The sequence below is a fragment of the Hoplias malabaricus genome, chromosome 6 (assembly GCF_029633855.1).
Source record: "Hoplias malabaricus isolate fHopMal1 chromosome 6, fHopMal1.hap1, whole genome shotgun sequence".
NCBI classification, from domain to species: domain Eukaryota; kingdom Metazoa; phylum Chordata; class Actinopteri; order Characiformes; family Erythrinidae; genus Hoplias; species Hoplias malabaricus.
In genome coordinates this window covers 2,611,376-2,628,499 of record NC_089805.1, presented here as the reverse complement: position 1 = coordinate 2,628,499, position 17,124 = coordinate 2,611,376, and the positions used below count along the sequence as shown (strand labels likewise).

The window sequence follows — 17,124 nt, the reverse complement described above, 5'->3', positions numbered from 1 at the left end:
TCTCATTAACATTTTGGAGTTGATCCATTGTTGTGTTATAGTGCCAGGGTTGTACTACTTTCCTACAAAAATTCCTAAAATCTTTAGCACATTCTCCAATCTAAAGCAGCCATTCATGATCCAAAGAACCCTTTAATCATGCAAAACGTTTTTCAAGTGTTCAGAGTAGGCGGCACGGTGGCGCAGCAGGTAGTGTCGCAGACAAACAGTCTGTGAGGAGTGTGGTGTGTTCTCCCTGTGTCTGCATGGGTTTACTCCGGGTGACTGTCTGTGAGGAGTGTGGTGTGTTCTCACTGTGTCTGTGTGGGTTTCCTCCGGGTGACTGTCTGTGAGGAGTGCGGTGTGTTCTCCCTGTGTCCGCGTGGGTTTCCTCCGGGTGACTGTCTGTGAGGAGTGTGGTGTGTTCTCTCTGTGTCTGCGTGGGTTTCCTTCGGGTGCTCCGGTTTCCTCCCACAGTCCAAAAACACACGTTGGTAGGTGGATTGGCGACTCAAAAGTGTCCATAGTCCATAGTCCAGAGTGTGTGAGTGAATGTGTGTTGCCCTGTGAAGGACTGGCGCCCCCTCCAGGGTGTATTCCCGCCTTGCGCCCAATGATTCCAGGTAGGCTCTGGACCCACTGTGACCCTGAACTGGATAAGCGCTTACAGATAATGAATGAATGAATGTAAGTTGGAATGGGGCCACAAAAGACTGGATTGGGTTTGAAATGACCATCTCAGAGAGGCTGAGTCTTTCCTAATAAAGGTTCTGAGAATCTGGAGACGTTTCTATATGCAAGGGACAAGGCCAAAAACCAGTACAAAACTCTAAGTTGGTGCTGAATTAAAAACAGGCATGATTCTGTACTGGAATTCTCTACATGGACTCAGAAACCCTTCCCAAAACCACTGTAAACTCAGTTCGTCACTGCATTCACAAATGCAAGTTAAAAACCCACAAAAGCAAGAAAGAAACTGCATATGAAGTGGATCCAAAAATACAGCCCACAACTTGGGGCCCAAGCTCATTAAAGATGGACTGAGGCGAAGTGGAAAAGTGTCCTGTGGTCTGACAAATCAAAAATTGACATTCTTTATGGAAATCATGTGTCCTCCAGTATGAAGAGGAGTGGGAACATGTGGCCTGTTAAAAGTGTGTAGTTCATCATCCAGGATGGTGTGAGGAAGCATCAGTGCACATGGCATGGGTGACTTGCACGTCTGTGAGGGCACCTTTAGTGCTTAACTATATGTACTGGTTTGGAGCAACATGCTGCCATTCGGTCATTTTTTTCTGGGAAGTCTGTGCTTATTTTAGCAAGACAAGGCCAATCCACATTCTGCATGGATTACAATAGCACGGTTCCTTAGTAAAAGAGCTAAACTATATAAGGCCTTACCCACTGAAAACAGTTGGTACATTATCAAATGTAAAACACTATAACAGAGTTTCAAATTGAGACATTGAGCAACTTAAATCCGATCAGATCTTTCTTAATTGATTTGATTTTTCATTACGTGTTAAATAACTCAACAAATCAAGATCAAACATGCCAGTACTGTGTTTGTGGTGTGTTCTCCCTGTGTCCGCGTGGGTTTCCTCCGGGTGACTGTCTGTGAGGAGTGTGGTGTGTTCTCCCTGTGTCTGCGTGGGTTTCCTCCGGGTGACTGTCTGTGAGGAGTGTGGTGTGTTCTCCCTGTGTCTGCGTGGGTTTCCTTCAGGTGACTCTCTGTGAGGAGTGTGGTGTGTTCTCTCTGTGTTTGTGTGGGTTTCCTCCGGGTGACTGCCTGTGAGGAGTGTGGTGTGTTCTCCCTGTGTCTGCGTGGGTTTCCTCCGGGTGACTGCCTGTGAGGAGTGTGGTATGTTCTCCCTGTGTCTGCGTGGGTTTCCTCCGGGTGACTCTCTGTGAGGAGTGTGGTGTGTTCTCTCTGTGTTTGCGTGGGTTTCCTCCGGGTGACTCTCTGTGAGGAGTGTGGTGTGTTCTCTCTGTGTTTGCGTGGGTTTCCTCCGAGTGACTGTCTGTGAGGAGTTTAGTGTGTTCTCCCTGTGTCTGCGTGGGTTTCCTCCTGGTGCTCCGGATTCCTACAACGATCCAAAAACACACGTTGGTAGGTGGATTGCGCCCTGAGCCATTTTGGGAAACTTCCTGTTAAGCCAAATCAAATGTTGTCAGAGGCCAGACTTTGAGCAGCCTTGCTGTAAAGCTACTGTTTGAGAGATTATCATCAGACTGCTTTATCACTAATAGGACTGAGCTAGGTGGGGGTACAAGAAGAGCAGAGTAAGATCCTCTATAGGATCAAAACAATCAGAATCCCTTCATCCTCCATCCCTCCATCTCCTAAAGCTTCTAAACTCCAGGCCTCCTGCAGAGTTTGGCTGTGCATGTCTAAGACGAGGTAGGTCTAGAGTGGAGCCTAGCACCAGCGTTTTGTTCAGAAAGTCAGCAGTGTTGATATTAACATGCATGTCCCTCAAAGGAAATGTAGAATGTGGCATATGTTCTCAGAAATCTGTGTACCGTCTGTCTTTAGATAGTTAGATAGGGTTAGATAGAGCAGAACGTACTCATGCTATGGGTGCTAATACAACCCATATGAAAAGCCCTTGCTTTTGAACTTTACTCTGGTAACAATCAGAACGGTTCTTTTCTTCTGTGGACTGGAGAACACATTCCTAAGCCATTGTGTTGAAATGACTCCAAGTTGTACGTTCTGAATGAGCCTGAACAAAAAGGTAAAGCATTAACCATAATGCCCTTGCACTGTTTGGACCAAATGGAGGTTAGAGTGGATTTACAAATCCATGTCTTCTGTTTGCATTTCATATTCAGACTGAACAGGTTTGTTTAAACACACATAAACTATGATACTGCCCTGAGTCAGAACTACAGAGAAGAGAGATTAACAGGATTGATTGAGGGATGAAAGAGGCATTGAATGAGAGAAGGCAGGTCAAACTCTGCAGGAGGCCTAGAGTTTAGGAGCTTTATAAATGGCAGCATACAGGATGAAGGGATTCTCTTTTTCTTCCGTTCCACAGAGGCACTCTACTCTACATTTACCCCTTGGACAATAACAGACAACTATAAATCTTGCCTTGTATTATGTACGTTTTCGTGGATATTTGATTAATTGCTAAATACGTGAGGGTTTTACCGCTTTGCCGGTGTCCAGTGCTTTGGAAAGTTGCCTTTCTTGCATGTCTGTAAACTTTGCTTTGCCTCCCTTTAGGAGTGTGTCACAGACGAAGGGAGGGCGCCGAGTGACGGGTAACTAAGTGGATTGGAGGAGTCTGACAGAGTGAGAGAGAGAGAGAACAATCTGGCTAATCCAGGACAGACCAATCTTGACGGAACTCTTCACTCACATCCACTGTGAGACACAGCGGCAAGGATTAAGGCTCGTCCTCGCTGAGGAAAACACTCCAGACATCTTAGTCACTCATTACACACTCAGTCACAGACTCCTGCGCAGAAACAGCAAGGACTGGACCAAGGCAGAGGGATGTGAAATGGACTACTACTGAATAAAACCTCCAGGAAGAAAAAGAGAAAATTTTCATTGGTTGGAGAAAAGTTGGCTGGGAAGAAGGACTTATTAAGTGCTGGACCACGCTACATTTATACATTGCTGCATTCTGTCTGGGCAAGTTATTACAAGAGTAATGAGCCATTTTTATAACTGGTGCATTGCATGTCTCTGTTTTAATAGGGCTATAAATAATAGTTTGTGAACTCATTCCTTAATGGGTTAAACATACTTGCGCAGTATCAGTGGATGTACGCACTGCTACAAAGTTACACATATTTTCAGTAACAACATATCTCATTTTAATCAAGAGAAATACACAACATTGCTTGTTATGTTAGACATATTCAGGCTCATTTATTATAAAGTTATATAAGAGATATAATATTTTATGTTGGCAATGATATTAGTTTCAAAGCAGTGACTGCGTAATAGTTTGGTGTAAAATCACTTATGATATAAGCTGAGAATAATAACTAAATAATAAGCAGTTTAAGGGGTTAATGTTTTGATGAGTGCAGTTTCTGTGAGAGAAATAGAGAGATGTAGCTAAAGGACTGGCTAGCAGTCAGACTGGGAGGAGGTGTTTAAAACCTATTGGAATCCTATTAAACTTCATTAACTGGTTATTTATAAGCTTTGAGCGTAGAAGTGTGAGTTAGGGCAGGACCTAGAGTGCCTTACAGTCCACTGTTCCAATGGGTAAACATCACCTAACAGAATGTGAACCCAGTACCTGTTAGCGGTTAGCAGAGTTACATCCAAACTCTTATTTACTCCGGCGACCTTTAAATTTCACATGAAGTGATTATGTGTGGCCACCTGTCTGATTGTCTGATTCCAAAAAGTTATTTTGAGGGACAGAGGTGTTTTTAAGGATTACTTCTTCAGAAATTTGCAAGCTAGTTCACTGAATGGTCATGCTTAGCATGCTAGTTCGCTAATTGGTAGCCTCACTTGGCCCAGTCTGTAAAATATTAGCAAGCTCACTTTGTGCTTGCTAATAAATTAAGCTTTCAGAATCTAAAACAGTGACAGTTTATTTACATTGCATTAAAATACTTTTCAGGACATTTACTTTCTCCAGGCATCAGGAATAACAGCCACCTGCAGCTTGTTTGCTTATGTTTTGACTTCTCTTGGAATTAAAAGGACTGGGACTGGATTTTTGTGAACCAAATCTTAAAAGGATCTTTATTATCGGGACACGGAGAGACTAACAGACTTTACGGGAAATTACTCACATGGATTAACAAATAACAGATAATAAATCTGTTCCTTTTTTCTCCACACGTCCTTGAAATTAAAAAGGATTTCCCTGCAATTTTGAAGATACAGTATTTAAAGGGATTTTATTCTCTGTCACAATGAGTCTGGGCAAGCTGCCGGGGATTAAAGGCCTGGTGTCAACATCTCACAGCAGGCGACGCATTAAGACCCAACTTTCAGCCGAAATGATCAGCCTGCCTATGGGGGACTTCCGCCACACCATGCACGTGGGCCGCGGGGGTGATGTTTTCGGAGACACGTCTTTCCTCAGTGAGCACGGAGGCCAGCGGCGTGTTCAAGATAGCCCCGATTCCAAACCAGCAAGGTTTTTCTCCCGCACACTGCGCCATGTCAGGAGGACCCCCCAACCCAGGCTCAGGACAGACTCCAGAGAACTCTCATCTCCACCTCCACCAGTATCGCCCATTATAAAGAATGCCATCTCACTGCCCCAGCTCAATCTGGCCAATGGTGGTCTAGAGGAGGCGCTGCTCCCCACCTCTGCTAGCTGCCAGGAACAGCCACTTTACAGTTACGGTAAGAGTTGAACACAAAAACCGACACAGTGGCTTTGATGCAAATTTACAGTATCTGTTAGTAGCACTATCTTGTGAAGAATCTTTAGTTTGTGAAATATGATTGAGTGAGTTACAAGTGCTGTCAGTGACATCAAATTGCTGTTAAAATATGGGCCATGGTTAAGCAAGCCATGCAGTTCTGACCAGACAAACACAGCAGAGTCAGCATTACATCAATGTCCAAAAAATCAGCAAAAAACATTCTTAACTTTTAATGCAAGTGGTGACTCTACATGTAGTGCCACTGTCGTTCAGCTATAGGGTCCCGCTGTGGGATCAAATTCAGCTTGTGGGTTCAATCCACTTGTCTGCTCACTGTCAGCAAGGAGTTGTATTCTCCCAGTGTCTTCCATGGGATTCCTCTGAGTGTTTAAAGGCTAAGCACCACTTAATGGACCTCCATGAATATTCCACATTATTGTAGTTACTGACAGATATAAGTATGAATTAAAATGAAAATAGCTGCTTAATTTGCTTTAAAACTGACAATTTTATTAAATTGACGGAAAAACCCGAGCTCTCTACGGAAATTCTTGAACGCAACCGTGACGTCACTGGTGGACAACAGCTGAACAACGCCGCGGTAAAACACCGTTATGACTGACTGTTATGACAGTATCTAGCTGATAGCTAAATAAACAACATTATTCATGACAATAGCCTAGCAATAAGCTAAACTCAAATGTAGAGGTACCGTTATTCTTGTAAATGTGATCCAAGTCGAACTCGAATTCATCCGACACTATAAACCTCCGTAATGCAGCTACGTAGCCGAGTATAATCTGAGCCACCGAGTTTAGCGAGTCAAGCTAACGTTAACTAACACCAACTAAAACAGGCGAAGTGAGTGTCCTTACCCTGTTTACCTCCATGTTACAGAGGCTCTTGAACACCTTTCGTTGGTGTCCTTACATGCCCATATTGTTGGAAAAGCGCCAGTGAAATGAGCTACAGATAACGGAGTGAGTGGATGGTCCTTTCCAAAGTGCCCGTTTAAAGTGGACAAATTTAGTCCATTTTCTGGATATTTTGGGATCTTTGGGCCATTTGTTGGGGGGGGGGGCAACGGTCTTTTAAACCTTATTCCTTGAATTAGTAAGAAATAACATGTTTTCTGACTCTCAATAAACACAAGTTAGGAACTCAAATTCCACTGTATTTATTTGTTTGACTCTTTCATATCACTGCTGCTTAGCCTTTAAGTTTAAAAACACATTGGTAGGTGGATTGGCTGTGGTAAAGTGTCCCAAAGTGGGAGTGTGTGATGCCTGCAATCAGGGGTGGTCCTGAATATTTAGATGTTCCTTGGGTAGGTATTCTATGTTTAATTATGTGTTTTAATCATATTGTCTTTTGTTACTGTTTTTGTTGTTCTTTTTGGTAATGCCACAGTTTATTTTGTCAGCTTTATACCTGAAATTATACCACCACTGTGAAGCTCTACTTAACCCGTGCATACAGTGTGGGATTGGGATTTCAAAGTGGGCGTCAGACGCAGATTATTCAAATATTCACAGAATGTAAGGGCCCTGAAAATGATATTCGGGACAGACTGGCCCCCTGTGCAGTGTTTGCATTGTTTCCTCCTAGTTACTGAATAAAGTATTGGATTTTAAGGGTTAACCAGCAGAGTTTTGCACTAAGAGGAAGTGATGAGATAATGGCATGCCATTCTGTGATAGCATGTCATGCTGTGGGGTTGTAAGCTGCTGTGGAAGGCTTAATTTAAAAGAAAATGTTTTGTCTTAATTAGACAAAACTTAGACTTAATTAGTTTATTTTTGGAGCCTTCACTGGAATGTTCCACTCTGCTATGTTTTCAAAATTTTCCATCCATGATTAACTCCTAACTTCTAGTTTGGAATGCACTATGGGAGAAAAAAAATGTTAATGAACACTATATCAAAACTTTGCATAAAGGTATTTAACTGTGGATTGTGGATCTCAATCGTACTTAAAGTTAGTTAGAATTCCCATAACCTTCACAGTATTTTTAATAGGGAAACAAGACATAAAAGGCTACTCTGAAAAACCAAAAATGCAGCAGATGAAGAGGCAAGAAGCAAGGACGAGTCCGTTTTTACAGCTGGAGTGAGTGGACGACATGATCTGAGAGAACAGTGGAATGCATGAGGACTAAAATAAAGAGAACACAGGGAAAACAGTAGAAAATCAAAGCTGAGGAAAGTAAAACTAACACTGAGAAATAGATAAACATTCCTAAACACTGATCACCACGATAGGTTACCTACTAGACACAAATGATGTGAATGAAAGAGGGCAGAGATCGCCTGAGAGGGTGAAACACAAAATGGACCAAATGAATTGGTCAAGGTTATAACAGAGACTTGGTCTAAGTCATATTTGCACAGCACATTCTTATGTGGAGTCACACGGCTAATTATACAGTCAGATTGCTAACAGCTAAAACACTGTTCTCTCCGGTTTGTTTACATTCAGTTCTCCATGTTTTTTTTAAGGTGAAATAATATGTTTGAAAAAAAAAGACTGTTCCTTGTATGTGGCTGAAGATTAACTGTTTGTATTACCACAGAAACTCGTTTCTAACTCGAGTTGTTTCGTTTTGTAGCACTTTAGGTCAGAGCTAACTTTCATGCAATTAGCGCTCCCCTGAATTTAGAGTGAGTTCCACCAAGTAATCTGAAACAACAAAAAAATACACCAAATAAATATTTTACACTCTAAAAACAAATATTACCCATCTATGGATCAGGAGTAGAGCAGTATCCTCATCTTAGTTCATGCTTTTCAACATTTGGAGGTCTATTTGTTGTCCAGATGCCATTTCTCTGCCATTAGATAGAGAGCAAAAACCTAGCATATGGAACAGAGGCCCTTTTCATTTTACCCATTTACAAATGCTAGTAATTTTAAACTCATTAGAAAGGTTTCAATCATACAAACAGACTGACGAAAAGTAAATGGTGAGAAAACATCCTCATAATTTTATAAAAATGTTTATTTATTGGGCGGCATGGTGGCGCAGCAGGTAGTGTCGCAGTCACACAGATCCAGGGGCCTGGAGGTTGTGGGCTCATTTCCCGCTCCGGGTGACTGTCTGTGAGGAGTGTGGTGTGTTCTCCCTGTGTCTGTGTGGGTTTCCTCCGAGTGACTGTCTGTGAGGAGTGTGGTGTGTTCTCTCTGTGTCTGCGTGGGTTTCCTCCGGGTGACTGTCTGTGAGGAGTGTGGTGTGTTCTCTCTGTGTCTGCGTGGGTTTCCTCCGAGTGACTGTCTGTGAGGAGTGTGGTGTGTTCTCTCTGTGTCTGCGTGGGTTTCCTCCGGGTGACTGTCTGTGAGGAGTGTGGTGTGTTCTCTCTGTGTCTGCGTGGGTTTACTCCAGGTGACTGTGAGGAGTGTGGTGTGTTCTCCCTGTGTCTGCGTGGGTTTCCTCCGGGTGACTATCTGTGAGGAGTGTGGTGTGTTCTCCCTGTGTCTGCGTGGGTTTCCTCCGGGTGACTGTCTGTGAGGAGTGTGGTGTGTTCTCCCAGTGTCCACGTGGGTTTTCTCCGGGTGCTCCGGGTTCCTCTCACAGTACAAAAACACGTTGGTAGGTGAATTGGCGACTCAAAAGTGTGTGTGTCTGTGTTGTCCTGTGAAGGACTGGTGCCTCCTCCAGGGTGTATTCCTGCCTTGCGCCCAAAGATTCCAGGTAGGATCTGGGCCCACCACAACCCTGAACTTGAAAAGCGGTTACAGATAATGAATGAATGATTATTGACACTGGGAGCATTTTAGGGGTTAGGTGTCTTGCTCAAGGGCACTTGAGCTGTCGATGTTCCTGTCAGTCATGGAAATTGAACGGGTGTCCTTCCAGTACCAAACCCACTCCTCTAACCATTAGACTATGGCAGCCCCCATTGCAATGATTTGCTGAAATAACCATGGACTTCAGCTCGTTTTCATGGGAATTGGACACTGTGTTCTCTGTTCCAAAGGCAAAACTGATCATTCAGGCTATCATCAGTAAAAGGTGAAGAAGAATATGGTTTGGGCTGTGGGTCATGGTATGGGGTGTGGGTCAGCCCCCACAGCATGGGTGACTAGCAAATGTGTGAAGATATCATTATTATGGAGGAGTGTGTTGGGATTTTAAAGGGACATATTCTGCCATCAAGGTGTTGTCTTTTATTCTCTGGGAAGTCCATGGTTATATCAGCAAGTCAGATCCAGGCCTCATTCTTCCCGTGTTATAAGAGTGACTTCATAGACACAGTGGGTCTGTCCCAAAACGTAGGGAGTTGCCTAGGTAAGCAGTGACTGCATAGACAGCTATTTAAGTAGACAGCGTCTAACGTCTGTAATGTCTGTCATAATGAGGCAGATTACTGAGACACTCTAGTTAGAGAGCGACTGCCTCACGGCTTGATCCCGCAACCGGTGTTTACTTACCTCAGTGGATAGCGTCGCCTTAGCGTTTCAGCGCGGTAGATTCTAAAGCTCAATAGGTTTTGGGACAGACCCAGTGTGAGTGGCCTGCCTGCAGTCCAGATATGTTTTCTATAGTGCATCATTAAGACAAGACTCAAACAACAATGACAGTGCACTGTTGAGCAGCTGAAATGTTGTATCAAGCAAGAATGGGATAAAATTGCAAAACCAGAACAGTGTGTATCCTTAGTTCCCAATCAGTTATCAAGAGTAATTGATAATAAAAAGGAAAGGTGATGTAACACAGTTGTAAACATGTCTCTATTCTACTTTTTGGCTCTGTCTTCATACTTACAAACTACAATCAAGCTGTTGAAACATTTTCCATAAACTGGTACTCCCCTTTGTACATTTGTAAGATAAATAGAGATTCAAGAGAATTATCACATGGCGGATTTTTTTCCCCCAATTTTTCCTGAAATTGAGTTTTTAGTATTGTGCTTTCCTATAAGCAGATCTGCTTTTAATGATACAAACAGGGTACAGGTGGCATAGTGGCGCAAATAGGTAGTGTCACTGTTACATAGAATGTGACAAGTGGTTACAGACAGTGAATGAATGAATGAATGAATGAATTAATGAATGAATGAACATAGGGTACTGTACATTGAATTTTATTTTACTTGTTTAAAGAACAGGCGAAATCCTAAATGCCACAACAGTGTAATAGTATTTATTCTATTTGTTCAATCAGTGATAATGACTTTATCTAATCAGTAAAAACAGTGCTGTTCCTTTTACACGTCTACATGAATAATTAAATATTAGTAAATTAGTAATTAGTAAAAAAATATTAGTAAAGGAATGTGACTTAATGATCATTAACCAAAGGTTGAGTTTTCACTAAGCAACCATAGTCCACTACTGCAGTGGTATGAAGTAAAAGCATGATGTTTAGTCTGAGGTTTTAAAGGTTGTTGTTGTTTTTTTAAGTTTACAGACACAACAAAGCTGGCCCTCCCTTCGAGGGTTAGGGTCTTCTTTAGTTTAGAACAAATGTATTTAGTTGTACACAGTGACATATTTCATCCAAAATGGCAGCTTTAAAAGGGGGAAAAAACATGAGCCAAAGGAGATATATGAGATGTGTTGCATTAGTTACAGGAGACATATATAAGTGTTAGATAAATAAGAAATAAACAGTGCCAATAAGTAAGATAAATATCTGAAAGTAGTTGTTTTTCAACAAGCATTAAGAACAGAATGCTCCTCAAAGTATAAATCAGATATCTTGTACTGACGCAAAAACACACACACACACTTGTCTATGGTTAGAACCCAACAACAATTAACATTCGCCTGTTTCTGAGTCATCCGGAGTTACCATGGATTGTTAGAGTGTAAAATATTTACGATTAATATAGAACAGTTAAAGAAGGGCATCATTGTCTTGTAATCTGTAGTGTTATATGTATATATACATATATATGGATGTGTGTGTGTGTGTGTGTGTGTGTACAGTATTCACTGCTGGATGTCTGGAATTTCCCCTTGTCCTGGGAGCACTTACCCAACGCTGAAAGAATTCACCAAAAAAAAAAAAAAAACGAGGAGAGGGCTTAGAATGGGTACAGTTCGTGTGTGTGTGTGTGTGTGTGTGTGTGTGTGTGTGTGTGTGCGCGCGTGTGTCTCAGAACATCCAGTCCAAGTCAGTGTGATTTACACTTATCCATGAATGTCTTTTGTTCAAACACCACCCCCCACACCCCCCTTTGTCATGAGGTACTTTCAGCTGAGAGTATTAATAGAGAGATTGCTCCATTTGGTCTATACCTTTCTAGATAGGCTTTACATTCTGTGTTGGAATGTTGCTCTTAAGGATTCAACCATAAGAACATTAGGGAGGTCAGACAATGATTAGTTCTGGATTACAGCTGTTATTCCATCTCATAAAGGTATGGGGCAGGAGTGTTTCCCTTTGCATTGAGCACTGCATCTTTAGACTCAAAAGCAGCTACTCCCAGAGAACCCCATTCTGTTGGTCAAGGCTTTTCTATGAAATGAAACAAACATTGGTGGAATGTATGTCAGCATTTGAAAATAGCTGAAGTTAATCATTCACAGAGGTATCTACAGACATTTGATAACATGTTGAATTAGCTTTTGGTTCTGTTCTTACAGAAGAAGTAAATCTTCACCAGCCATCAAACAAATTTATCATGACTCCTGAATAAATACTTTGTGACTCCAAAATGGAGGTACATCTCAATGTATTTTATTGTAGTAAGGTTTTTATTGGTCCACAGGTCATGAAAATCATCAGGTAGTTTTTCAGTATGATAAAGCACCAAATAAAAATAAATTGTGAAACTTAGTCTAACATATAAAATGCATATTTTTGGCATATGTGGTCTCTGTAGGTAGAATGTTAATTTCACTAAGAAAATCAACAATAAAAAGCTCTAGTTCACTAGGAGTGTCCAAATATTTGGAAGCAACTTTGTTTAATCTGGAATTTCCTATCATTTTAAAATAATATCCATCCAGCCACCCATCCTGAGGGATTATGCTGCTATGTGTGTTTTTTGGGCTCATGAAACGACACCATTCTATGCACTCTAACACCGCCATCTTGTGGATACATCGACACGCTACAGTAAAAGCCCTCAAAAATGACAGTTACATTTCTCCCGAGTGTTATATTTAAGCAAATAATGCGAGTATCACGACAAATGTATGTGTTTAGCACTGTTTTTACCGCCTTTAAAAGACAAAAAAAAAACGCCTGTAAGTGAGAGTAAGTTACGCATGTGATTGGTGGATAAGAGAAGGGGGCGTGTCTGTGTGCGCGTGTGGCGGGAGTGAGGGAAGGGTGAGATTCGTTTTTTGGAGCAGTTTTTATGCTATGCTAATGTTGTAGCAGCCTGTTTTTTTGTTTGATTTTGCGTGTTCACGAACACTTTCAGTTACTTCATTAAAGTGGAAGTGTTCAAGTTTTTCTCGAATATTCTTTCAAAGCTTCCAATATATTTTTAAAAATACTTCTTCAAATACCACCACATTTTTACACCGCTGTGGTGAAATAAGTATAAGTGTGGCTAGAATTTGTCCTCACTTGCTGTAAAACAATACCTACAATCTTTAAATGTGTTTCTCAGCCCTGCTACTGGAGGCACCCACACCTACACATTTATTACTTTCCCTTTTCCCTGCACACTTAATGAACAAATCAGTTAATGTACCTAAAGTCCTTTCAGAGTTGCAGTGTGAGGGTTAAATTAGGGAAACTGCTAAAATGTGAACCGCTGAACCACTAAATGGGCAGGGAGCCTCCAGTACCAGGGTTGAGAAACACATTAATGTGAGGATGTTACTGCATTCCACCAAAAACATTAACAAGGTCAGGTATTTATGCTGGATATTAGTTTTGGATCACAAACACCACTCTAATTCAGCCCAAATGAGTGGGCTGAGACCTGGGCTGGAGTTCTTTATACTCCTCTAGCTGAATGTTGGCTTTATGCATGGTAACATTATGCTCATATGCATCCCATTTTAATGACCTTGCATCAATTGGTGGATAAGAGAAGTGGGGTTGGGACCAGAGGGTTACTGGTTAGTTCCCAATGGCCAGCAGGAATTTGGGGCTGTGGATGGTTGCCCACCACCTTAAGTGTGCCTGTGCTCACTGCCCTTAGTTCACTACTCTGTGTGTGTGTGTGTGTGTGTGTGTGCGCATGAGATTGTTTGTACAGTGTATAATAACAGAGGTATGTTCTTTTTTTTGAGTGTGTGTGTGTGTGTGTGTCGCCATGTGAAGGGTTGGTGCCCCCTCCAGGGTGTGTTCCTGCCTTGCACCCAATGATTCCAGGGAAGGCTCCGGACCCACCACGACCCTGTTTTGGATAAGTGGTTTCAGACAATGAATGAATGAATGAACATGGTACGGTTAAAACTGGGTTATACTGGTCTAGCGTAAAGTATAGCTGGGTTTTGCTAGCATATTAGTGACCAAACTGCTACACAAACCTCCCATCGAGTCCACCAGGTTTCCATTTTCCTTGAATATTAGCTCTTATCCCATTAGCTTCCTGCACAGCCTTCAGGGTTCAGTTCAAAGCATTGTTGTTGTTTTCTGATTGCTTGTTTTTTTTTTTTAGACCTTTTAGTCTTCCTGCTCCACCCCTGGTTATCAACTGTGAACTGTGATTTTGCTGTCTGCTTTATTGAAAATCAAACTGCTCATGGATGCTTCTAACCTTTTGGTATATAAACAGAATATATCGTCACTGTTGGTTAAAAACAGTCACTAAAACTGTAACTTTATAAGAGAAGGAAAGAGAACATTGCTTTTTAATATTTTTAACCTAATATCTCTTTTATTAAAATATATTGGTTCCTTTGTGAAATTTCATGCAGTGTAAAAGGACGTTCTTATACTTGAATGATGGAAAAAAAAATATTTATGACCAGCAACAGCATCCAAATCCCAACTGAGTTTTTCTGGTGACCAGCTATGCTGCTCTATTGTTATTTTCTCGCAGAGTCAGTGAAACAATAATAGCCAGGGGCTTAGTCTGAAGAAAACAAAATCAAGAAATCAGAATCACGTGGAAAACTGATATGACTGAGTTACCTCCTTCTACTATTACAGCTATCCCAAAGTCTTTACATAAACAACTGCAGTGTTGGTCAAAACATTTTTATTGTGTACTTACAGGTCTGTAAATATTACAAGCTAAAACCAGCAGAGCACTATTACCATTATTTTCACCATTCACTAACTGTAGTGTATTTGCCAGCAACCTTAAAGGCTAAGCACCACTTAATGGACCTCCATGAATATTCCACATTATTGTAGTTACTGACAGATATAAGTATGAATTAAAATGAAAACTGCAGCTTAATTTGCTTTAAAACTGACAATTTTATTAAATTGACGGAAAAACCCGAGCTCGCTACGGAAATTCTCGAACGCGACCGTGACGTCACTGGTGGACAACAGCTGAACAATGCCGCGGTAAAACACCGTTATGACAGTATCTAGCTAAATAACCAACATTATTCATGACAATAGCCTAGCAATAAGCTAAACTCAAATTTAGAGGTACCGTTATTCTTGTAAATGTGATCGAAGTCGAACTCGAATTCCTCCGACACTATAAACCTCCGTAATGCAGCTACGTAGCCGAGTATAATCTGAGCCACCGAGTTTAGCGAGTCAAGCTAACGTTAGCTAACACCAACTAAAACAGGCGAAGTGAGTGTCCTTACCCTGTTTACCTCCATGTTACAGAGGCTCTTGAACACCTTTCGTTGGTGTCCTTACATGCCCATATTGTTGGAAAAGCGCCAGTGAAATGAGCTACAGATAACGGAGTGAGCGGATGGTCCTTTCCAAAGTGCGCGTTTAAAGTGGACAAATTTAGTCCATTTTCTGGATATTTTGGGATCTTTGGGCCATTTGTTCACAGATGTCCCACTGTACATTGAATGATTGCAGCCAAAAACAACACACCTTTTCGCCATTTTGCATTAAATTAAGTGCAGCTTCTAGAGTTGTTGTCCACCATCTACGTCACAGGCAAGACGCCTATTAGAGTTTCCCAACACTGTTGGGGGGGGACCAACGGTCTTTTAAACCTTATTCCTTCAATTAGTAAGAAATAACATGTTTTCTGACTCTCAATAAACACAAGTTAGGAAACAAGCCACAAAAATGACAGTAAGCATGTGGGGCATGTGCAGAGTAGTGTTATTAGGGGCTTAGGAGTATTTATGATTTAGTCAGGCACAAGTAAATATACAGGCAACTTCTAAGAATCCATGTTCAGTATTTAAAGGGCAAAGGTCAGCATCAGAGAGACTAGAAAATTAAGCGAAGTATAGAACCCAGTTATTAAAATGAGTTTCTCAGTATTCCATGAATAGTTAAAGTACATACAATGTCTTCCCGATCTGGATACATGATTCACTGCAGTCTCTGTGTTTCTATTGAGTCATATTTGTATTAAAACATAAAGGAAACTTTAAAAAAATAGAGAAACCAATTAAAAATACTTCATATGACTAAATGAAGTGATAGCATAAGTAATATTGTGCTTCAGGAGTCCATGCTCAATGCCAGACATCAGCTAGAGTGGTTCCTAATGCCATATTAAATGCTGAACTAACAAGTATCCATCGACTTTTTGGCATGCTTTATTAACGCTCTGGCTGTTTTTGTTCTGCAGGCGTCCAGTCAGGATTCGTCACGCTGCCTCGGCAATCTCGCCTAGACAGAAACTCAAACGAAACGTCTCCTCCTCAGCCTCAACAGCGGCGAGATTCAGACTTGGATCCATTCCCCGCGCTCGAACGCTCTGACTCTCTCACCTCCTTCACGGTGGACCTCGGACCCTCTCTCCTGACTGAGCTGCTGGACCTCATCCACAGCTCCAGCGACCTCCAGGAGGTGCAACAGGACCTAGAGGATGTGGGGGAGGAGGAGGAGGAGGAGGAGCCAAGCTCATTGTATGAGATGGCAGTGGAGAGTCCCTCTGTGAGCAGCAGGGGGCACTCCAGCAGTCCGGATTGGACCCAGCAGGACAAGGTCATGAGCAAGAACGGAGACATTAATAAAGGAGTAAAGCCAGATGCCTCCCTGTGCTCCCCCGTGAGAGTGGAGCCAACCATACAGGCTGAAAAGTTCCAGCACGCAGCCAACATTCTGGCACGCCATTACGGAGGGGGTGAAGTCGTAAAGGGAAGACGGAGGGCACCAAATGCTTTCCCTGAGGAAGAGGAGGAGATCAAAGTTTAAGATACATATACAGATGCATAAATCTGAAGGATACTCTTAAGTGACTGTAAAAACATCAAAGCACAAGCCTTCCCAACACCCAACTTTGTCAATAATGTGTCTGAAGTTTGTTTCTTAAGTTAAACATTTGAGCAGTGAGGCGAATATCGCTAACCAGTAATAGTACACTACATGCCCAACCAATTAACACTGCACAAAGTCTTAATAATCACATAATTACATTTAAATGTAAAATAAAAGCTCAACACAATGGAATTACATTTATATTAGTAGAGTGTAATAATGTATCCCAACAATAAAGTTAAAATGTGGCGTATTTTTGAAAGGGAAATAAATGTGTAGCATGATATATGTATGACAAACTGACTACAGGAAACTTTTTAATTTATTATAATATTTCTATGTAGGTTTGATTGTTTTTGAACGATAAGCTCTTAATTTTCTGAGAAAACAGTTCAGGGAGAGCTTTAACATCAGACATCCATCCATCCATTATCTGTAACCCTTATCCAGTTCAGGGTCAGGGTGGGTCCAGAGCCTCCCTGGAATCATTGGGCGCAAGGTGGCAATACACC

The 17,124-nt window shown here is 41.7% G+C and overlaps 1 protein-coding gene across 1 annotated transcript in view; it reads left to right on the top strand.

Moving 5' to 3' along the window:
- Positions 1–16,549, top strand: part of cdc42ep1b (CDC42 effector protein (Rho GTPase binding) 1b) — a 24,119-nt gene extending 7,570 nt beyond the window's left edge. The window contains exons 2-3 of the mRNA XM_066674093.1: positions 3,215–5,317; positions 15,981–16,549. Of these exons, the coding sequence (XP_066530190.1) occupies positions 4,879–5,317; positions 15,981–16,549 (1,008 nt within the window). The 5' untranslated portion in view covers positions 3,215–4,878. The remainder of the gene's footprint in view (positions 1–3,214; positions 5,318–15,980) is intronic.
- The last annotated feature ends 575 nt before the right edge of the window (positions 16,550–17,124 follow it).